The sequence below is a fragment of the Dipteris shenzhenensis genome, chromosome 14 (genome assembly GCF_047967505.1).
Source record: "Dipteris shenzhenensis isolate YYH24624 ecotype China chromosome 14, Dip_SZ_1.0, whole genome shotgun sequence".
In the NCBI taxonomy this organism is placed as follows: Eukaryota; Viridiplantae; Streptophyta; class Polypodiopsida; order Gleicheniales; family Dipteridaceae; genus Dipteris; species Dipteris shenzhenensis.
The window spans coordinates 54182038-54206240 of NC_141609.1; the positions used below are offsets into that span (position 1 = coordinate 54182038).

General features: G+C 43.3%; 1 protein-coding gene across 2 annotated transcripts in view; it reads right to left on the reverse strand.

Annotated features, from left to right (window-relative positions):
* LOC147894831 (Regulator of chromosome condensation (RCC1) family protein) overlaps positions 1–15874 on the reverse strand; it is an 83604-nt gene extending 67730 nt beyond the window's left edge. For both annotated transcript variants that reach the window (XR_015542054.1, XM_087384335.1), the window contains exons 1-3: positions 15459–15874; positions 7941–8002; positions 6497–6564 (exon numbers count right to left, since the gene is read on the reverse strand). Coding sequence is in view for 1 of the 2 variants with exons in the window: in XM_087384335.1 (XP_087240461.1) it covers positions 6497–6564; positions 7941–8002; positions 15459–15654 (326 nt within the window). In the remaining variant the exon portion in view is untranslated. The remainder of the gene's footprint in view (positions 1–6496; positions 6565–7940; positions 8003–15458) is intronic.
* Positions 15875–24203: the final 8329 nt, after the last annotated feature.

Here is a 24203-nt window from a genome sequence, read left to right on the forward strand (position 1 = left end):
AATGTGATTATATCACCCCCATGTGTTACAATACCCCAACCAATAGGTCAAAGAAGAAAACAACAGGTAGCATCCCTGACAACTCTTGAATCCTGACTATCCACGACCTCGAACTAAAAGAGTTAGAATCAGAATGACCCCGTCTTTGGACATGATTCGAAGAAGGTATCCAACAAGACTCATCTTGGTCTAATCAATAAGAACCTTCATATGTCCAAACAGTAATTCGAAGAAACGCCATAACTCACAATCACATCGAGATCAAAACTTCAAATACAAACCAAACAAGAATCTACGCACCAAGATTCGAGAAAGGGGAATCCAATTGTCTCAGTTAAGTCCACTTTAAGATGTAACAAAGTCTCACGCATCCTCAATGTACCATATATCTAAGAAACTACAAGATATATGGAACAAAAGTACATGTTATATAATTTGAAAAAAACAATCAAATTATAAATGCCACTTAGTTACAAATCAAATCCAAATTAACCAAAACCTGGTCAATTTAATAACAAGACAATTTAGAACATAATTCATACAAAATTGGGGAGCTTCTTGAACCAAGAGTGGTTCAAAAGATCCAGTCGAGCAAAAAATAATTAGGTGTCGGTCAAAACTGAGGATTTCAACTTCTTCATCGCTTCTCAATAACTCGGAAGCGGTATAAAGACTCTAAAACAAGCTGTCTACATTTAGAACAGCATGATCCTTCTTCAATATATTTCTGGTACTGAGGGGTTATATAGTAGTGAAGAGCTGCCCAAAGTTCATCCATCAAGGAATCCATCTCTCGTAGCAGGTCATGAGATCTACGAGGAATAACCTCCGATGTAGCCTCGTCCTCCATCTTAATAAAACAGTAATCCAACGTAGGTGTCTCATTACTTAGATGTCCTTCCATGGCTGGAAAATATCTCGCACGGGAGAGGGACTAAGAAAAACAGCTGCGTCCAACACATGCTCTTCACACTAGCAAAAGAGAATCTGGTGCTGCGTGGAATCAAGGAAGAAGGCGGGTAGAGGGCAGCAAGAAAGATGGTGGAATCTGATAGGCGGATCTCAGACGGAAAGAGGATGGGAAATTCGCCTTCATGCGCTGAAGTGCTGAAGTGAGAAAGAAAGAGAAATCCTGGGTATATAAATAGCTAGGAAGGGCCATCAAAAGCTAGGCGAATTTAGGGTGGGTGCTTGATTTAGAGCAAGTGCTTTCCTTACTAGAGAAAAACAAAAAAGCAACCTGCTTTTCAACCAAAAAACAGTCTCGCTTTTAATAGATCCTGTCCCGCTTTTCTCCAGCCATCCAAAAATAGCCAAAACGTGCTAAAATCAGGCCATACGCTCCTTCCCAAAGCCAAGCGCCTGCCCCTGATCATATCGCCTCTGTCTCTGATACCCAAATCTCCTAGACAAGCCGCTTTCTAGGCTTATGAACGCTCTCTCTTTCCTCCTACTTCTCAACTGCAACAAATCTAGGTCTCTAGGGTAGGAATCTCATCCTTGAGAACCTAGAGCGAATTCTTTCCCTAACCAGCCTACTGTCACGCGTCCCCACATAGCCAATCACATCAACAACCTGGTAGTTATAGGTCAGAAACGATCCATCCTCATATCTCTTGCTGAAAGCATCAAGTCTTCTCATCGCCACCCTTCTCACAGAATCACGATTTCCAAACACGTAGCAACCGAGAGAGCACACAACCTATGGAATTCTATTTCTTCCACAATTCTCCCAATCATCAGGGCACACCATCAGCCAACGATTCAGCCCATAAATCTCAAAAAGCGTACCTGGAAGACATCTTCTCTACATACCTCGCGTTGAATTCAATCGTGATAGGACGGCTCTAATACCAAATGACACGACCCTGCAAGATCTGACCCTATCACTGACCTAGAATCTCGTCCTCAATACAACCAGAATCATAACGCAGGTGCCTCGATCCTCCCAACCACCCCCAAGCACGTGGGCTACAGCTCGACTCATCCATAGGCCCGTATCTAACCCAGGCGTCCCATACCACCTGAGCCCGTCCACTACCTATGATCCGCCATGTAGATGGCCACAGTCCCGGCCTGGGTCCAAGCCCTTCGATACACTACCTATGATACACTACATGTAGAGGACCTTCGATACACTACCTATGATCCGCCATGTAGATGGCCACAGTCCCGGCCTGGGTCCAAGCCCCATCTATCAGTTGAGGAGTGCTCAACTAATCTACGCAATAGCACTGGCCCTCCCTCTATATAGAAGGAAACCCACTATAGATAGCACAATGCTATGAATAGCTTTCTTCATATAAAGCGAGCACTATATATGAATCAATCTCTATATATAGCAATCTCGGCTAAAAATAGTCATCCAACCCTATGCTATCCCATAACCCACGTTAACCTGCTATCCAACCCTAGGTACACCATGCACATGACATATCAGTTGAGGAGCGCTCAACTAATCTACACAATAGCACTGTCCCTCCCTCTATATAGAAGGAAGCCCGCTATAGATAGCACAATGCTATGAATAGCTCCCTCCATATAAAGCGAGCACTATATATGAATCAATCTTTATAGCAATCTCGGCTAAAAATAGCCATCCAACCCTATGCTATCCCGTAACCCACGTTAACCTGCTATCCTGGTCTAGGTACACCATGCACATGACAGACCCATGGTTGGTGCAGATGCAGATAGAGAGACAGTGCCACTGCTGTTCGGCTAAATTTCTAGAGACGATCTCTCACTGCCTCTGGAGTTGTTATAGCGCAATAAGGATCTGGATGGGAGCCCTCAAGATCATGACCCGTATCAGAGCCTTCAGAGGGACTACACATGGAGGAGATACAAGGTCAAAGCATTCAAAGGATAGAGCTCCCTAAGGTGGTCCCTCCTGATATCCCAGATACCCATTCCGCTCCGGAGAATAGCGTGTAAGAGATAGTAGCCAATATCACGGCATGAAACATTTGGGTTGCTCGCTGTAATCTAGTGATGGGCGAGCATCCGGTTCCACCCTCAACTACCTTAGTCGCTATCTGACAGGATATCATCTACACCCTACGCTCCACTTGGGAGCGTAAGACCTCGAGCTCTAGGACTTCTAGTTTTTCCATTCTCACCACCCTCACGACTGCCGCTTTGTATGAAGTCTTTCAAGCATTAATAGAAGGTTTCTTTCTTTGCTTTTTTTTTTTAACTTTATCTTTTATGCTCTGTACAGTCATAGGTTGCTATATCCATACAAGACGAACATGTGCAACCATGAGTCATGACATTAGTTCTTCAAGTATTCTGAGATGTGTCCAGGATACTTCAGCCCATGCCATGGAGAGGGGTTTGTAGGCCATCCCATGGGCTACCCATTGAAGCCTTATGTTCCTAGTATGTGCCTTGTAGGCAATTAGGACACTTATGACATGTGCCATTTAGTACACTAGGAACTACTAGGACACCCAGTCCTAGGGTTTCATTATTATGTGTACTTTGTACTTCATTTTCATTACATTACAGCAGTACGGATTTCAGCTCATTGGCTTCCACCACCATTGCTTCCATTGCTTGCTCTGGTGTACTGCTGGAGCCAGATCATGCAAGATTTGGGGGGAGTTCTTCTTGCTTTTTTGGTCCAGCCAGCCCACCAAATATTTCAGCCAAGTAGCCCACCTTCTATCCTGGGCTGAGGGAGGGGCTCAACCTATAAAAAGAGGAGCTTCCTCCCCTCATTTCTTCATGAAAAACCCGCCCAGCTCCTCCTCCTCCTCGGTGCAGCAGCTCCCTTTTCCCTACTTTTGGGCGCAGCCTCCCCTCCTCCTCCAGCCTCTGGATGGTGCAGCAGCCCCTTTCTCTCTCCTGCGGCAGTATTTCTCTCTCTACAGCAGCATACTCTCTCTCAACTGTTCCAGCCCCTTTTCCATGCAGAAATTAGCCTCTCTGCACTTTTGGAACAGGCAACAGCATCTCCTTTCCACCTCCTAGCTTGGGAGCAACCATCACTCTGTCTCTCTCTAAAATCATTACCCCCCTTCATGCTTTCTCTCTCTAGCCTGCACCTCACATTTCTGAGTTTTTCCCTCTCTCGACCCAAGCTATCACCTAGTCCGGCAAGAGGGGCCTGCAAAGGCATCAAGGATACCAAAGCCAAGGCAGCGAATGAGAAAAGGAAGCTTTAATCTGAGATTTATGGTTTGAAATTCAGTTTTTCATTGTGATTTCTTTCCCCCTTCTTAAGGTGTGGGTTGAAGTGGTGATCATTGAGGCATCTTCCTTGCAAATTGTGGTGCCTTGGAGTCCAATTCTCTTGTATATAGCTCAACTTGAGCATTCTAGTTCTACAGTTGTGTCTATGGCCTCTCTTCCTCAAGAGTCTGAGTCCAAGTTTGTGAGGTACATTGCACCTTCGTCTCGTATCTTGTATCTCCATTTGAGCAATAACAGAGCTTGGATAAGGGAGGGGGCCCGTCTTAGCCCCTCAACCCAATTGCAATTGTGTATATCTCTCATATGATGTTCTAAAGTTCATTTCAGTTATAACAATTCAATCTCCCATTCCAACTTGCATTTATGTGCATCTTCCAAAGTCTGTAAAAACAGCATATAAATTCCTTGGTTTAAAGTGTTGAAAAGCACAGAGTGGTTTGAGAATCTTAAGCTTCTTATGCATCTCTTCCATTTACATAGAGGCTAAACTGAGTGGGAGCTGGCTTGTTTAGTTTGAGCTCAGCAACTTTCACTCTCCTCTAGTTCTTGAAATATGTGCTTCAGCTCACTCTTGTCCTTCTTGAGAAGGAGAATTCGCTATTAGAGAAGAAGTATGACTTCATTCTGCCTAGTGTTAGGCAGAGCTGATGCTACAATTGCAACATAGAAAGGTTGCTTCTCTGATTTTCTGTCACTCATTGCATAAGCAAAAAATGATAGTCTATGGAAACCCCGATTCTTTGCAACGTTGGCAGTGCCCAAACTTTGCAATTATGAGTTTGCATATAGATACATACATGCACACATATATACTTATATGTATACATATATATACATACATGTGTGCATGCATGCGTATGTGTAAAGTGGAGAAAAGATTTTAGATATGTAGGTCTCAATGTACAATACATACATAGTTAATTCATGTGTATGTCCGTGAGTTTGTCTACGAGCGTGAGCGTAACCGGCCTTCAGTTTCCTAAAGGGTACCTCCGGAAGCAACAGATCCAGTGTGGAGGCTAGCAGGAGGAACCAGCAGCTAGGAGAGAGGAAAACTCAGAGCTGAGAAATGTGAGAAGAGCAAGGCTCACTGGTGAAGAGGCCAAGGCAAGAGAGAAGGAGCTAGTCTACCGTGGCAAGGTCAAACCGCAACCCGCAGCCTATCCTTGAAAGTGACCAAGCTATCCGTACAGCAACCTTTAGTATCCGTGCAACAGCAGCATTACTGACATCCGTACAACCAGCAGTAGAATCTCATACAACAGCAAATAAACATCCGTACAGCAGCAATTAGAGCTTCCGTACAGCCGTACAGAAGCCTAGAGAAGTGAACCTTAGAAGAAAAGGTAAGAATAGAGGACCTCCGGATGCGCGAAAATGAGAGAGAAGCCACCCACATCAAAAATCCCATACCTTTTTGCCTTGGAAGTAGAGGAAGAGGGTAGGTGTGAATGAGGGACTGCCATGTGGCCCCCTCATTAATGTTCTAACCCCACAAAACCAATGGAACATTGGTTTGCCCCCACAATAAAGTTCTAACCCTTATAACCAATGAAACATTAATTTCCTTGGGCCTAACTTTATGACCCCTCTAAACCTTGCCTTGCCCCTAGCAAGTAGGCCTAGTGTGTGCACCTAGGGACTTCTGGGAGGTGTCGCTTCCCCTGGGCTAGTTCCCTAAGCCAAAGTTAGTCACGCTTCATAACTGCACGTCCCCATGACAGTGAGAGTTTAGCTTTAACTTCCTTCTTCTCAAACTTCTCATGCTCCGATTCTTGCTCTTGCAATCAGGCTTCAACTTAAACTTCAATTTTTAATTTTTTATAGATTTGTTTGACTTTTCGTGATAGCTAGTCTTATAATATATATTTTAAATTTCACTTTTAGCATCGTGTCACTACACAAGTGCTTTAGCAAACTTGAAGGTCGCTCGATGTGCTTTCCACGTGTCTGTCTTTTAAAAATATTCATTAGCCTCTGCCTTTCCCCGCTATTAGTTGCTGCAGATAGAATCATTTTTCTCAAAGGTGTCTTACACACACCCATGCAATAAAAAGACAGAGCCCATGAGAGTTCATGCTCTCTCTATGAGAATTCAATCTCTCAATTTGCTTATCTTCTTCTTTTCTTATACTTATTTTTTAAAATTGCATGCTAGGAAAAGGTGAACACCGTGACATTACATAAAAAATATTAAAAATTAATAAGTTGTACAATCACATGTCTATAAACCTAGTACTGTAAAATTACGTAGCCACTAAAACCTTTCAAAGAAAAATAGATGACAATTGCTCACTTAGTTAATCCTGCCACCTTTGTTGGACAATCACGATTTAAAAGATCTCCGTGGCCCAATTGCCCTTTCTGTATCTCACAACAAATATGAAAACTGCATCAGAAAGCATTAGCGACAAAGAATCAACATCCAAACTACTACTTAAATACATAGATAGAAAATAGATACAAGTACACACACACACTCTCGAGTCCCGCACTATAAAAAGAGAGAGAGGTGTGTGTATATACTATAAATGTATCTATATATATATGTGTGTGTGTGTGTGTGTGTGTGTGTGTGTGTGTGTATTTACACACACATATACATTATGTATGTGTGTACATACATACACACACACACACACACATATATGTATATTTGTTTGTGTGTGTGTATGTGTGTACATACATGTGTATATATATACATATATGATTGTGTTTAGATTAAAAAGTTCCATCAACAATTGAGCCATATAATTAATTTCATCAATTGGATAAATAGTTAAAAAAGAAAAACATATAAGAAAAAAATGTTTGAGACATCCAAGTTGAAAAATGCAACAACTACAGTTTGCAAAAATTTCGACCAAAATTAAAAATATTGAATAATATTGAGTTTGATAAACATAATATTGAAGAAAGATGTCAAATCCTCAGGCAGTCCAAGTTTTGAGATCGAGGTCCACTTACCTGCCACCATCCAAACAAACTAGGTGTCAAAACATCATAGTTACGTTTGGGTAGACAAGTAATGCTTGTTTTCCTAGGCTTGTTATCGTTTTACCTAAGAATATAGACAACCATATGGATTCTTAGATAATTGAAAAAGTTTAAGTCACAAGTGAAGTTTAAGTCACACGTGGAGTAAGGAACGAATAAGTGCATGGGTTGAGAAAGGATTAGAGGAGGTATGGGACGAATAGAGGACTTGGTGTATGGGGTGGTTAAAAAGAGAGTATAAAGGAAAGATTTCATGGGGATACATAAAAGATTAATTCATAGTTGAAAAAATATACATGTGCCTATGTGAGTGTGAATGTGAGTGTGTGTGTGTGTGTGTGTTTGTGTGTACACACACACATGTATATATATGTACATGTAACACACACATGTATATATATGTACATGTACATGTACATGTATATGTATGTATATGTATATATGTATACATGTACGCATGCATAAATACGTACATACAAATATATGTGTGTGCGCACACATACATACATGTGTTTATCTATACGTTCACACTCTCACACGCACACATATATATACAACATGTATATGTACAAGTATACATGTACATATCTTTGTGTGTGTGTGTGTGTGTGTGTGTGAAAGAGAGAGAGAGAGCGCAAGTAGAAAGGCATACGTGTGTGCATGCATGCACGTGCGCATGTGCGTACATGTCCAACGATTGAGCACCACAACAGAAACTTCCTACAAACTTGACAATATTTTACCTCATTACGACCCCAGGTGAAACATTGCCCATCCACGTCTATGGCAACACAATGGCATGAAGCTGCAAATTTTAACAAACGTTAGACTTGGGAAAGTTTTTTTATTACAATAACTGAAAACCACTCATAATCTTGATCGCAACTAGCCATCCCCATACATGGCTGAGATAAATTAGTTATTTTTGCAAAGGACAACCGAATTCCATAATGTTGTTAGTAGTTATAATGTAAAGTTGGTACAATCACATTGATACAAGCACAACAAGCTTAAAAGGAAAGAAAGTCAAGGCTATAGCAAAACCAGCAACACAAGAACAATTAGTTGAGCGCATGAGAGCATACAATCTACATGAACGAGAATGAGGTCACAAAACATAAAATGGGATGGCATTCCAAGATGTAATATAGTGCTACAAATCCATATAGCTTACAATCCATTGCTAGCTTCCATCTCTACCCTACTTGCTCCAATAAGCACACACTTTCATCAATAGAGCTCCTTTGAGGAAAGTAATATAAGCAAACTCCTAAAGACAACAACTCCTTGTTGGGAAAGTTAGAGATGAACCATGGAGTTAGGTTCACTAATTCACCCTTGGGGTGATTTGAGGTCAAGATAATTAAAAGTCAAAAAGAGTGGTAGTTAGACCTTGGGTCTTAGGTAATGCCACTCATGATATTATGTCATTGGAGGATTTTAAGGGGCTAGATGATGTACCACATTCATCACAGAGCACCTTCAGTGAGGATTGTAGACTATGGAGACATATAACGAAGTTATGTCAAATACCGTTGATGGGAAAACAACTCTCATCAACAGAATTATTTCCAATTTTTGTTTTGTTTTGAGTACCGTTTTTTTCTATGTGAGGCACATCCTTCCTCCCTTTGTTAAATTCTTGCCATTGCTTCTTTGATCTACCTCTTTGAGGCCTAGCAAGTCTTTGCCCCTTTGACAAAGTGTCATTTGCAGGTTCTATAAAAATTCCTTTGATAATTATATGTAATTCACGTTTGTTGATTGCGCAGGTTTTCTCCTTCTCCAACTTCTTCTGTAGGTCGCTTATAGATTGACACAATTCTTCTTTCAAGGCTCCAACTGACTTAGCTTAGCTCCTTGATGGAGGTTTGTGCTTTGTTGAACTTCTTCTCAAGAGCACAAGTAGGCGCTTCCCTTACTAGGACATTGCCTTAGGATTGTCATATAGTTTCCAAACCTCATACGCTTCTTGCCAAAGCTTCGACGCCTTTCTTTAGAAGGTGTTGTGCCTCCGCTAAGACCTCCAATGCGAGCTATTGACAATTCTGATTGCAATCACTATAGCTTGTGTCGCATTGACCATTGTTTGGGTTATTTGCGCTCCACGCTTAGGCTATCCAAACTTTTGCAAAGTCTCATGCTGTCGGTAGGCAACGCTGGCTGTTAAAGCTAACTTGTGTTTGTGCAATCTCCTGCACATCGACGCAAACTTTGATAGCTTTACCACTACCTCTTCGAATGACCTAATTATCTCTCCTCCTATCGAGAGCTTGTTGCAAGCTTCAATAAGAGTAGCTTGAATGACACAGACTTGAGCTTTGCCACAAGGGGGGCCCTGCTAAATATCCGGCTGCCATGTTTGCACGGATATCCTGATGCCTACTGTTGTATTCTTTGCAAGATCAACTTCTCCTTGCTCCCTCTAGCTGCCGCTTGTAGAATCAAGATTTCTTCACCTGTTGGCTTACCTAAATCTGAGCTATGGCTTAGATATTGGAGTTATAGGGTCAATGCCCCATTGTAAACCCCCAAATGAGGAAATAATTTGGTAGAAGATGAATTTGTAGGGGGATGGCCATGTAGGCAGCAAAATGGCTGCCACATGGACAGCAGAGAGAGATCCTAGTTAGGGTTTAACTTGAGGCAGCATCCTAATAAAAGAACTAGTACCAGAGGGTTGCACAGGTACCTGAGTAGGTACAGAATGTACTGTAGGTTGTATGGCAGCAGGAGCAAAAGGTACTACGTATGGTACAGCACCAACACTAGGTACTGGACAGGTGCCTGGAGCAGAAAAGGTTGCGGGACTCAGAAGCAGCTGTATGTTCTGGTCCGGGCTGTAACAGAGAATAAGAACAGTTCGAAGCAGCACCTAATAAGAGATGGGATGCCATGCGTCGCACATGTGGAAGAGGTGGTTGCTTGAGCTACTGGATCTGGTCTGCAAAGCAGCAGAGGACTGTGCAGCAACCAGAAGAAACAGGTGCAGGAAACAAAGGCATCTAGCTGCTGCATGAGCTGTTTAGGTCACCCAAACAGGGTAAGGGATGTGCAGAACAGAGATGCTTTGAGCAGAACTGCCACGCCGCAGAGAAAGGACCAGAAAAGGGCAGATTTGCTGGTCAGGCCAGTCTGCAGACTGGTCGGCCAATCTGCACGCTGGTCGGTCGGTTGGCTGGTGGCTCCAGCCTATAAAAAGGCCCAAGGCTGGCGCATTTCTTATTCAGTTGTTCCACAATTTTGGAGCCTCAAATGGAGCAGCGACCACTGCAGCAGGGAGGTCCAGATCTACAGCAACAAGTCTTCATCAAGGAGCTGCCTACACAGGGTGGAACTGCCTTACGATAGGCTGTCCAAGGGAGCAGCAAGAAGGTGCGTTTGCGGGGCACATTTACAAAGCCCACTCAAGCTCTGGGAGACCAATGCAGTCTGAGTATTTTAAAGGTGCCACAAGGAGGTAGGAGAACAGTTTTGGGCAAGAGGCACAGACACCACACCCGATACGGACAGGGACCAGATCGCACACGATAGAGGTCAGGCCTATCTCTGCTCTCCTCAGAGGGGACCACCAAGAGACGAGGTATCACCCTCGATCTAGCCCATCAGATCCAGGCATCGAGCGTCCCCTGCCACAAAGCGAGACAGGTCGACAGACGCAGATCCGAGATATTCTCACGGCCCACAGGAGAGCCACTACCGTGCTGGATTTGATTTCTGAGTCTCAGCTTTCACCTTCAGATTGTGTTCTGAGTTTTGTTTGAGATTTTTGAGGGGGTTTTTTCAGCATAGTCTAGTTCTCAGCAAGGGCCCTAGCACGCCCTTTGCTTCAGCTCTTTGAGGCTTGTATGAGTTACCTTTTTGCTTGATGTCCTTTGTCCCATCCCGAGGACGTTAATCTCTCTCTCTCTCTCTCTCTCTCTCTCTCTCTCTCTCTCTCACAGCCCGGCTTGCTCAGCCCAACCCAGCCCACTTCTCACTCACCCCAGCCCCGCCCCTCCTTGCTCAACTCCGCCTCACTCCCCTCAGCCTAGCCCAGCCTCCTACTCTTTGCTCAGCCTGATCTAGCCCACTCCTCCCCCCTCGACCCAACCCGCTTCTCTCCATTCAGCCCAGCCCACCCCTCCCCTCTCAACTCCACTTCAGTCTAGCCCAACCCAGCCCACTTCCCTCCACTCAATCCCGCCCTCTCGGCTTAGCTCCACTCCATCCCCTCCGTCCTAGTGTACAGCTCTGGACTGGGAGGATCCCCCAACCACTCCAAAGGTTAGGATAACGGGGAAGTCAAGAGAGGAGGCACAACAAGGACCTTGGAAGACAACAGCAGCAAGAACAAGGATCTACGAGGATCAGCTACTGCAGAGATAAAGTCGATAAAAGCAAAGATGAGAGTAGAAGTGGGCACAAAAGTTAACAACAAAGACATGAAAGCAGCGATCAAAGATAATCAAGCGAGAGCCAATAATATTTTTCTACTTAGAATCAGGGGATTACCAAAAGGATCAGTGGATTTTTTTGGGCTCCATGCACTGCTATGAAGATGCTATACACACTCCCACCTGAAACTCTTCTGTAATGGTTACTTTTGTGGTCTCATATATCATTTTGGTCTTCTATAGATGTTAATAGACCTTTCTTTCTCTCATTTTCCCTCTTACTAAATATGAAGTGCATAGTACCTACAAATGCCAAAGACATTAGCTTTAAGAGTGAACATTTTCTCAACACTAGATTTAAAATACCACAGAGCAATATCTGTCAATGATACATTCGTCACTTTTAAGTAATCAAACTTATAGGTCTCACGTCTCAACTTCAACTGTCAGGCTTGATACAATTTGAGGCACAACTGTTTGTCATATGCATGTATGCATACATGCATACATGCATACACACTTTTTTTTTGGGTGAAATCACACACACACATATTTTTTTTGGGGGTGAAAATACATACACTTTTTTCTAAAGTCCAAATTTCTACAATGAAAATTTTTTTGCTCTAGGGGCTTCTACACCCGCGTAAGATATTTCAATATAATTGAACAAATGATCACCACTTGGACGAAAATTCAAAGTGTTTGCATGCCCGCTAACGTGATAGAAAAGTATACCTTTGTAAGACTAGAATATATCCAATCGTACAAATTCTGTGTTATTCTAAAGTCCAAAATTCTACAATGAAGAATTTTTAGCTGTTCAACTTCTGCACCCACCTAAGATGTTTCAATATAGTTGAACAACCGATGACCACTTGGACGAAAATTCAAAGAATTTGCATGTTCGCTAAGGTGATAGAAAAATATACCTTCGTAAGGCTAGAATATATTCAACGTTACAAATTGAGATTTTTGTTATTCTAAAGTCCAAATTTCTACAATAAAGAACTCGAGGCTTCTGCAACCGCGTGAGATCTCTCTCTCTCTCTCTCTCACTCTCTCTCTCTCTCTCTCTCTCTCTCTCTATATATATATATATAAGAACTTTTAGCTGTCGGGGCTTCTGCACCTGCGTGAGACATTTCAATCTCTATCTATCTATCTATCTATCTATTTATTTATTTATAAATACATTTATATGTCTACACATATGTATATGTATACATATCGTAGATGTATACACATATACATGCATATAAATCCAAACATACATAGATAAAGTAGTACAAACCACAGTGTAAATTCCAACATAAATATCAAGAATCATAAAGTGGATCACTCTTACAACTAGGTGCAAGTAGTTGCAAAATGTGTTTCTACTTTATACAAAGATAGAAATTGTCAATTACTTTTTGAGGGAAAAAAGAATAAATCCCCATAAAATGGTTAAATTTGTACAAAATTTAAATAGAAACTTGTACCAACTCTAGGCTTATTCCAAAGGACCTAGTGCCCGCACTCAAGCCAACCACCCAATCCCTTCATCAATTAAGGCTTGTAATTTGATGTTACTTGTAGCAAGAAACAAATAAGAGCCAGCTATATCAATACAATAAGTTACTTTCATCAATGTCGATGAAAAAACACAAGGCCATTGAAGAAGGCTTTCTCAGGGAATGCCAAACCAAACAAAATAGTCCCCATCTTCAAAGGGGCTAGCAGCATGGATGCAAAGACCTACAAAACAATCATGGGGAGCAACAATCTTCGTGGCCAAATTCTATGGCACAAACACAGAGCAAAAAAAATGATGAAGTGGGCAAAAGACAATGATGCCAGGTCACCTGAACAACCAAACGTTAAGCATGTGAGGGGTGAAGCATGTGTAGGCCCCCTTCTAAACTACTATGTTAAGCATGTGAGGGGTGAAGGCAACCACCTCCAACACCCCCCAAGGTCAAATCCCCGAAGCACACAACACACAGCCAAGCGCCCCTCAAGAGTGACCCTCATCAAACGCAAGTCACCTCTCTAAATTGACCATGTTTCCAATCCCTTCAACCACCCTTCAGAAGGTACCACGGCTTCTTGTCACACACACACACACACACACACACACAAGGCCATCAATAGCCATCACCAAGCTTGAGAATCACCCATAGTCACAACAACTCAAGTATTAAAGTCCTTTGGAGGATGCCATGTGGAGGCATGCGCATCAAGTAGTCAAGTCAAGATGTCGGAGCCGCTACCACTCATACAACTACCACGCGTCGCCACTTCCCACGACAGTCAACCAAGTGTCCATGCAGCCCACCGCCGGCCGGCTCTGATACCATGTTCAAATAGCTTTGCAAGGTTACTAGTAGATATATCAGACCAAGTAAAAGAACCGTTACATGCCATGACATTGGAGTGAATGATGGATGACCTCTCTCCTTAACTTCATTTGGCATGTTCATTCGTAAACTAGATGTCTTGATGAGGGGCACATAGAAGGCAAGGCACTAATGGCACACTAGACCCTCCTTTTTGTTACTGTGGTCAAGCTTATATGGACTACAAAAAACTTAGAAGAACTAAGCCAGCAAACGGCTAAGACAAAAATCATGGTTCGTATAACGAGACATGAACATTCACATTCGAAGGGAAGAACACCTTTGTCATGTTCACGAACAATTATAAATGCAATGCCTCATAAAAAGAAGACTTCTGGAAGAATGAAAGCACTGTCTACCCTCCAGTTCACATGCTAACACATATTTGAGATGGGAGATGAGACATTCCTATACAAATAGCAAGTTTGAAGGGAGAAAATGGCCAATTGCTTGGTAAAGTGACGGGATGATATGTGAAAATGATCACAAATTTGCCCTCTCACCTCTGTTGCATGCATTATTAAGGACAATTGACACAAAGAAGCATGTTTCTCTATGATGAACCATTCTAGTAACACCAAAAGTTAAGACTGTGAAACAGCCAAGAAAACTTCCATCGAGAGAGCAGCTGAGAAAAGTTTTCCAGACAAAGTGCACTCTTTGCAATGGTCCTTACCCATCCTTTTCCTTCTGTCCCTTTCTATCTCATGCTTGCCTCGCCTCTTTCCTCCCCATTTTCTTTTCTTTTCTTTTTTCCCTTCTCCACTTCCATTTTCTTTATGTCAAAATTTACAAGTGAGGGTATGACATTTGCTAATATGACATTCTCGTTTCTGCCCGCCTTTGTGACTCCGTAAGTCAAATACTCTGAAACCCCAATTTGAAGCAGAGAATTAAAATAAGCTGAAACTAATCATGACAAAGAGCCCAATCACGGTACAAATTGATTTGTTACGCGTAGATATATCGTCACGTCAACTAAAAGTTTGTGTGTGTAATTTTTTGCACCTAGGATGAGGTTATGAAAGATTATCGTCACTTTAGAGAACTTGTGAACTTTGCAAATACCATACATTGAAGCCGCATGAAAGCAGCATCCTTTAAAAAATGCATCAAGTGAGAACTTCCACGTTGAAACTACGCTACCGCCCAGTAAAAAAGTACTATTCTACTAATAGAGGCTGATCTCACTAAATGACATTTTTAGAAATCCGTACACTAACATGGCAAGGTTGAGAGAGAGAGAGAGAGAGCTGACGGTACATACTGCCTCTTATAAATTAATTTTGGAATTCCTTCTAGACAATAAACTGCTTTAACGGATCTCATGTGTATGAGGCTTTGTGATCGTTAAATGATGTTTAAGCTTTTGGAAATCGCTATGAACACTTGAAAGTTGAAGACTACTAAGGTGGGACCCATACATGAAGTAAAAGTGAAACGGAACGCAAGCCGCACCGAAACCGCAAAAGACGCAAGAGGAGGAAGGGACCAGAATTGCACTCACAAGCTCCAGAAGCTACGTAAACGATGGACATGCCCATGAGAGGCCGCAGACGAGAAGGAGAGGACAGCATTGCGCCATTGAATTCGGATAGCTTCCGACCAATGCAATCCCAAGCGGTACCTCCACAGAAGAGGAGTTCCCCGCCCTTGGGAGGCTCTTGGGGCGACTCAGGAGGTGTGGCATCAACGGAAGCCATGGTAAAGCGGTGAAGAGGAAGGAGAAGAAGTTGGAAGACCTGATGCTGCGACTAAGGAATTTTTTTTGAAAGCGGCCCTAACACGGACAACCTTTCTTAGTTTGGATTTACTTCGTGGTTACGATGCCTCCTCCTTTGACCACACGTAACCCCCTCCCTTAATACAGCCCCCTTCCAACCACTATAACTGGCATTTGAAAGAAGCGGGAAGCTCGCATATACTTTGCGCTAACTTGGAGAAGAGTTGCAACCCTTCCTTGTCTTACATCGCCTTGTAACGTAATCACACCTTCAATATCACTTTTTCCTTGTCTTGCATTGCCTTGTAATTTAATCACACCTTGGAGACCTTGGCCGTATACAAACATGCTACATCAGTTGGATTTTTTATTTTTTATTTTTTTTTGCTACTAGCGTGGAGGGGAGCTCGTGGGTGTCCCCGAGGAGGACTCACTGGTAGCGCATGCCAAGGTAGAACCGTGCCATTACTCATTCTCTTTCCACTTTTCTCCACACCTCTTGGGAGATCTGACAAGTCCACATTAGGTGACGCACGTTTTCCATAGCTTTGTTGTAGAGAGGACAAACTGGGTTTACCGGTAAAAATTTTGCCAGTTGCGCCCACAATGGTAACTACTAGTGGAGGGTTTTCCAAAGGAGGAAGCTCGCCTTGCCTACTTTACATCACCTCCAGAACCCCTGGAATCTTTTCTTCCACCAGCCTTGAGAATGCCTTAGCTTCCATTTTCTGTTGAGGTCAAGCAGTGCCGAAGAGCTCCCCATCATTCTCTTGTACATGATCATGGCAGAGATTTTAGCCAGGCTTATTTTTCCCGTAGCCCAAAATAAAATTTTGTCCTCATTGGTCCTCTACGTGTTCGATGGCCACTCCTCCGAGATTCTGTCCAGGACCGCTTGGAGTAAATCTCTTTCCCCTTCTGTGAGTCTGTACTCTTGGAGGAGGGTCTCCATTGGAATCCAATCTGTGTGCTGGGGATCCCACAGGTCGCCCCACACCTGCAAGCCCTTTCTATGGAGATGCCTTGCTTTTGGGAGATCATGGAGAGCAAATACTTCGTCCAGAGGGTGGAAGGCGGCCGACCACTACATGCTTTCATCCAAACTACCATCTCCCCTCAGGCCACTCCACCCTTTCCAATTGAAGCACTTTATCCCTTCCTTCCATGCGAAAAGCAAACCAGTGATTAAGTTAGACCCTATTATGCGAGCCGGGAAGGCAAAGAAAATCTTCGAGTAGCAAGACATGTTGGGCCATGATCCTACGCGACATCTATGGCCTTGGACTTTACAATTTTGATCTAGGGCACGTTGCTAGAGAAGAGGTTGGGCAACCATTTATAGATCAGTGCTGCGTTCTTCAACCTTATGTCTGGGAGACCGAAATGCCCTTGGGATTTTGGGGATTTGAGAGCCTCCCATGGCACTGTGTGCATCTTTCTTTGGCCTTTCTCTTCCGCCTAGACAAAGGCTATGAAGAGATTTTCAATCTCTCCCCTTCAGTTGGATTTTTAGTTCTTATTTCTCACCTAATAAATGCAAAGGAAAGTCATATAAGGCATATAAGGTTTGATGTACTTTGAAATATGTTGCAAGTTGTTGCCATATTTGAAAGTAATACTTATCATCTTGTTGTCTTTTTAATCACCATTCTCATGGACTATAATTTCATCACACGATCCATAATTTGAATGATTTTATTGCACCTTATTGCCCATGAACTATTCTAGATGAATGTGTTAGATATAAAGAACCAAAAGCATGCAAGAATGATGATGAGCTTGCAAAATTGAAGCATTGAATGGCCATGATTAAAGTGATGGAAATCACAGGTCTTATAGATTGTTGATATGTACCTCCTTCTACAAACTTGTTCAGGGAATATTAAGCATATGGAAGACTAAAGCATGCACAAAAAGATGGTGAGTATTGGAAGCTTGCGAATTACAAATTTGCCTCTCCATCTATGGATTCTAAGAAATTGACAAGGTGATGTTTACTGGGTCTCTTTCAATGAATGTTTTTATTTCTTATGTTTGAAATCACTAAAAGAAGTAAAAACATTATCCAAATTGGCTTCGTCATTGATTATTAATGGAGGATTTGGGTTTAATATTTGATAGAGTAAAGGGGAGATTGTGTTAAAAAAGGTCACGTTATTGGACTATCGCTACATAACTACTATCACCGTTGTTAGATTATTGCCATTACCATCACCAACCTTCCCATTTCAAATATCAGATAAAGCATACACAAAAATCTAACTCGCACGGCACACATAGCAAGAGCCCAGCCCATTGAAAAAAAGTAGTGCTAACTTTCATAGACATTGCATTATATACAAGTGTTCACCACCTTGAGAATATTGATTTCAGTAATCCCTAGAATCACCCCTTTATTCATGCTAATCATACTCCTATTGATCCTTCTTGAATAAAATAAATGACACTTGGACAAATACATTGCGACCATTGTCATGCACACATACATGAGGGCCCCATCAAACCAAGGTATGAGTTGGTATCTCTAGCACCATTTCTAAAACTCATGCCATCAATAGTATTTGTTGTGCAAACATCTTTGGATAGAGGTTTTATCAAGACGTTAGCTAGATATTGAATGGAAAACCAATCAAGTGCAAATTTGAGATAATATGCTTTGTAAGCCAATACCCATGCTTCACTTATAACTATCCTACTTTGTTGGTGATAGTGTATACTCAAAGTTATCCTCATTTGATTATCATGCTCTACCATATTGGAATATGTGGTGTACACCCCACATCTATCATCATGTCATGAACCAAAAATATGAAGTATGCTTCTATAGGAGACATGGCTACTACATATTTGTTGCTCAGCCAACCCACAACACCACCACAATGCATATAACATCTGCTAGAGGTAGATGTACTTGTCCCCTTGTCAACACTCCAATGGCATCAACATGTACTTCCAAAGTCATATCTTGTGTGCCATCTTGTGCATTTCAAATACCTCAGTATCTTTTTTGTGGCCTTCTAATGATTTTTCTCCCCGTGACAAAACAAATCCTATCAATGCTTGAGGAACGAACCATACAAATTAGCAATCCAATGGGGAAAAAATAAAAAATTGGATGTCAAAAAAACTAGCCTATTTCCATAGAACCTAGCTCTCTGCTTAGGGAATCTTGGAATAGGGGCTAATAGCCATGATGGAGGTCTATACATCCATTATGTACCTCACCCTATAAAAACATTAAAGATACTTGCAAGCCAAGTCTTGCAGAAACAGGGTGAAAACAATTTCGCTTTCCGTGGTCACCCTAGTTCTTGAAGTCTCGTGCTCCTAGATAGTGCACACAGCTACCAAGGGAACCTAGTGGCCTCCCCTACAATGGCCAATCCAGACATTCCAAGAAGTGATGCTAGACACCATCTCCCAAACATATACTCTGGGGAAGGGAAGGGTGTAGGCAACAAGGAGGCATCTTGTATCCCTTGAAGCTCTGTTGGCCTTGGATCTTGCAAGTTGGATAGATTGGATCAATGGCAAGTCATGACTCCCCTCTGTCATCCATGCAACCTTCCAAATGAAGCATCCTCTGTGTGCAAGCAGTAATCCAGAGGGCATCCATCTAAAACCTCTATGCTATTGGGCAGCCTTAGAGATAATGTGGGATCGTCTCCAAAACTCTATCTACTCAACAGTGGCACCTACCATGTACCCCCATTTGCCTAGCAAGGGCCAACAGGAAAACCTCCATGGGCCACCATATAGAAGAAATATGAAGATTTTTTGTGGCGTATGGCTGGGCCATATATGTGACCTAAATTGAGAGATAATATCCTAGGGAACCTAGTGCTCCTCTTGAGGGGATTCAGGCTACTACCTTCAATTGAAGAAATTGGACAATGCATGTTGTGTATGAGAAGAGGGCACCTCCTCCACCCTGTCCAAGCATCCTACTCGTATGAGCAAGAACCATTCACCTACATCCCACTAAATCTCTCGAAGAGGTCGGCCCTCCATAACCAAAGGCACCATCAAGCCCCTATCCTGCCCTGCCTAGACTGGAATTGGGTCAATGGTCTAGTCCTCTCCCAAGTGGTCCACTACCCTGATCCTTTGCCACACGAGTGAGTCTAACACCTCATCCACGGCAATGTCCCCCATAAGCTTCAACTGAAGAAGGCCTCTAAGTTCCACATTGTAGATTTTGCATCAATAGGAGTGCTACCATTGACCTCCTGTATGGGGGGTGCTCTTCTAAAGCCGCCCTCACTGTAGCAAGAGCTTCCAAAGCTCAAAGCCTGGGGTGAGACACATACCACTAGCTTGCCCAAAAGGGCTCTTTCCATCTTGGGATCATTGATGCTAAGTCCTTCCTATAGGATCACCATCTGCCAAGCAACCTTAAGTTTTAGTGATCCTCATACTGTCCAAACCTGTGCCCACAAGAAATTGTGCACTAGGTGCTTGAGCTAACCAAAAAAGAAGTTATATACCAAGATGTAGCCAGGATGACCTAATTGGCCACAAGCACCCTACTTTTTGGTCAAGCTCTAGTATAAAATCTTGTGCCTCACACTCTCTAGCACTAGGGCAACCTACTGCTCTATTGAAATCGTGATTCCCATCTGATAACCTAAGTATCTCACTGTATGCCCATGTGGAATCCACATAAAGCCAAGTGTAGCCCCTAAATCCTATAATTTTTAAACATCTCGAGTCATTGTGAGGAAGCCAACTATGTTAATCCAATTGACCTTGCCCCCAAGGCCAAATAGGATGTCTGTAAAGCTCCGTAGACCCCCTCCAGGCTCTCAATTGTGTCCTCCATAAAGAGTGATGCGTCATCTACAAGCTCTAAGTCCAATAGCTCCTCCTCTTGATGAATTGAGCAATCAATAAGGCATGCTGCCTAAGAGCATAGAAAGTAGCCCAGAGCCTCAGTCACAAAGGGGAAGAGGAAGGGATCTAGTGTGAAGCCCTAACAAATTGAGCAGGAAAAAGCAAAGACCTCCTCATGAGCATCTGTCTGGAACTCCTTTCATACTAATCTATGCTAGCAAAATCATAATGAATCAAGTACAAATTGAATCAAGTCAATCTATCAAGTACAAATTGAATCAAGTCAATCTCAGAGGTGGGACAGAAGCTTGGTATAGTGATGGCTCTCTGGTGAGTTATGAAGATATCTCGTATTTGTGTTTGTTGAGTTGTCTTGCACTGTGGCGGGGGACATGGTTTTTTCGATCTCTGAAGTCTCTTAGCTATGTCCAGAGTGATCCCTTGTCTCTGTTGGTCCCCCCTAAGGAATGATCAAACCTCAACAGAATGTGCTCTGGGCACTGTCTATGGTCTCTACGTCCCTCTCTCGTAATGGCACCGTGTCAGCTCTCTCGGTTGATCCAAACTACCCTCATTTCAACTAGCTCCTCCTCCTCCACTCCACTTTGTCTTGGGGCTAACTCAAATGTATAGAAGTGTGTGACGTGTTGCGGTGTCTGGTCAACCTGTATGTCTTGTGGTCTAGCCACCTTCTGTTGCTCTCTAATTTGTCACAGTAGTGTCTCCATGTGTAGGCGCATATCCATTAGATAGAGCCCAATGCAGACCTGGTCATGGAAATAGATCAGTCGTGATAGTAGACCAAAGCCACTCCCCTCCAGATAGAGACAATGGTGCCCTGGATCTCATGGTAGGCTGGGCAAGCACAAAGAAAATGATCCTTTGTCCCAACCGCTCCCAATGTACGTAGCATGCAGATCCACCGCTCTCTGGATGTACCTGTGGCTCTCCCCGTCTCAATCCTCAACTAATGGGACAAGCCCTGCATCTGTCTAATGGCAGTCCTCAATGCATGTGAGACTCCTTTGGCCTCGAGATACTGGGGTCTGATGATGAATCCACGGCTAACCTCGCTCTCTACTAGTCATCTTGATGAATCCATGGCCAGCTTCAAAAGTCTCTAGTGAGGTAAGTCCCAACCTCTGTGGATGAAAGTCACTGTCTCAAAGATGGCATCAACCTCGAGGTGTCCTAGCAAACTCTGCTTGTACTATCTGATGTGGGACTAAGGGATCACAACGAATCATGCTGAACCCCACAATCACCTGTAATTGGTCAAATCTCATCCACTCTATCATCGGGAGATCACATCCCCATAAGGATGCTGAGAGGATGCTGCATACATGGCAGTTGACCGCACTGGTGTATTGAAAAGCCTACCCTTCGTTGGTGGATCTTGAAAGCGTGCCTAGAAGGATGCATACATGGTAGTTAATGGCACTAGCATATCGACTTTGCCTCCGTGTGAAATGTGCCTGAGCTGTATGGGTTGTCAAGAAAATGGGTCCTATGAAGGCTGCTCCCAAATATGTGTAGGACTGCACTATCTCCATTGGCTTGCGATGATAAGTGAAGGTACGTCGGCAGAGCACTGCGCATGAGGTGTTGAAGACCATAACCTTGGTCTTCCCAATATTGACTATCAGGTCTCTCTCTGTGTAGAACACCTATAGGGCCTCCAGTTGTCTCTATAGCCCCTCAACTGAAGATGATATAAGGACTATGTCATTAGTGTATAGCAATATTTGTATCATGAGGTTGCCTAGTAACAATCCCTCCTGGCCCTAGGCGATTTATGAAGGGTGTGATCTCATCAATGTAAAGTTTGTAGAGAGTCGGTGAGAGGGGGAAACCATCCTTCACCCCAATCGTGCTCTTGACCCAATCCGATAGACCGCTTGGGGCACAAACTCTGCCTTCAATTGACTCATATAGGCTCATGACACCCTAGATTAGCGTCTCTAGAATCTACATCTCCTATGGTCTCATGATCATGCAGGATTGTGGGACAGTGTCGGACTTCTAAAAGTGTACGAAGCATGTGTGGACTTTCTAGTGTCTAGACCTTGCCTCCTCAATGATAGCTCTCAGGGGGAGGATATGATCTAGAGTAGAGTACTGCCTCCTGAATCCTACCTACTCTAGTGCCCATTGCCCTCGTGCTTCTGTATGACTGATGATCACTCTCTCTAGTACCGATCCATAAGTATTGGCTAGTGTGTGGCCAATCGTGAGGGTGCAATAGTTCCCAATATCCATGGGTCTTCTGCTTTTTCTATCGGTACAATGGTGGTGGTGCACCAAGTCGGTGGGAAGCAGTGGCATACAACATGGTTGAACATCTATGCAAGAACTGGGGTTAAGACCTCCTACCAATGTGCAAAATTATCAATTTGTAGGCCCTCATGATACTATGCTTTCCGGTTGTGGAGCCGACGAAGTGCAGCTCGTACATTTTTCCTAGTAAACAAGTGAGGTAGTAGGCCTAGGCATAGAGGACATATCTAGTGGCTGCCTCAAAACATCATATAAGAAGCACACATACACTCCGAGATCAGTTATGGGAATGGGTGGCTTCCCCTTTGCAAGAAACTCCATCTAGTGGTCAGGTTTCCTCCTTGAAATGATATGTTGATCTCATCCATCCTGTGTATGAGGAAGGTTCTTCTCTTGCAGTGTGTGAACCATTGAAAGATCCATTATGCCTCAGATGATGTCAACTGACTTAGGGATTGCTCTCGTGTGAGATGGGCCCACACCTCTCTGCATTCTAACGTCATCAAACCAAGACTTTTGATGCATCTTCCCATCTTGGGCCCATGCAGATTGGCGGGTTGTAGGGAAGGATCTGGTGGTAGCGTCCAATACTATTGAGGCAGGGGTGTCCGAGGTGTTAGTGAGGACTATATCATCCTCGAGTATGGCCGGAAGCTATCTAGTTAAGTGACTCACATATACTGGCTGGAGGGCACAGTCAAAGTGGATCTATGTACGAGCAGGTGAGGCAAGGGCTGTCCCTATGACTAGCATAGTAGATGAGTGGTCAAACTCCGAGTGGGGGAGGGACTACTGTGAAGTCATGTATCCGTGAGGAAAAAGGCTTGATGGGCTGAGTAGGTAGTCCACTATCCTTGTCCCACCGCCATGTGCTTGTCCCGCAGATGATGGCCATGTCTGAAGGCCATTCTAGCCTAATGAGGTCGTGGACTGCTCCCAACTCAAGTAAGCGTCGCTAGTATGTTGTCACATGTGAGGTATCTGTAGAATGTCTCAGGATCCCGAGCTCTACTGCATCTAGCTCTAGAACCATATGGGGATCTCTCTCATATGCGAAGTCTAATAGGCCCACTTCTATCTCTTATTCTTGCATTGAAGACCCCCAGAAGAAGGGTGTCTCCCTGTCTCGAGAACTCTGTGATGTCATCATGTATAGTCTCAAATGGGCCTCTATAGTGACCTCATGAGCATATGATGGCGTGCCTCGGGGGAAGTAGCATACTAGAATGAAGATCGATCGGGCATCTAGCAACAATCAGACTCATATCCACATATGATGTGCTTGTTACCGCAGATGTGAATGGTCTCAAGTGTGTCTTGAAAAGAACATCCATGCCTCCAGAGCCTCGTACCCCACTATCTCTCCTCAATTCTATCCTATGAGTTGACTCCCAGGTGTATCCTATTACTGTGGGCAGT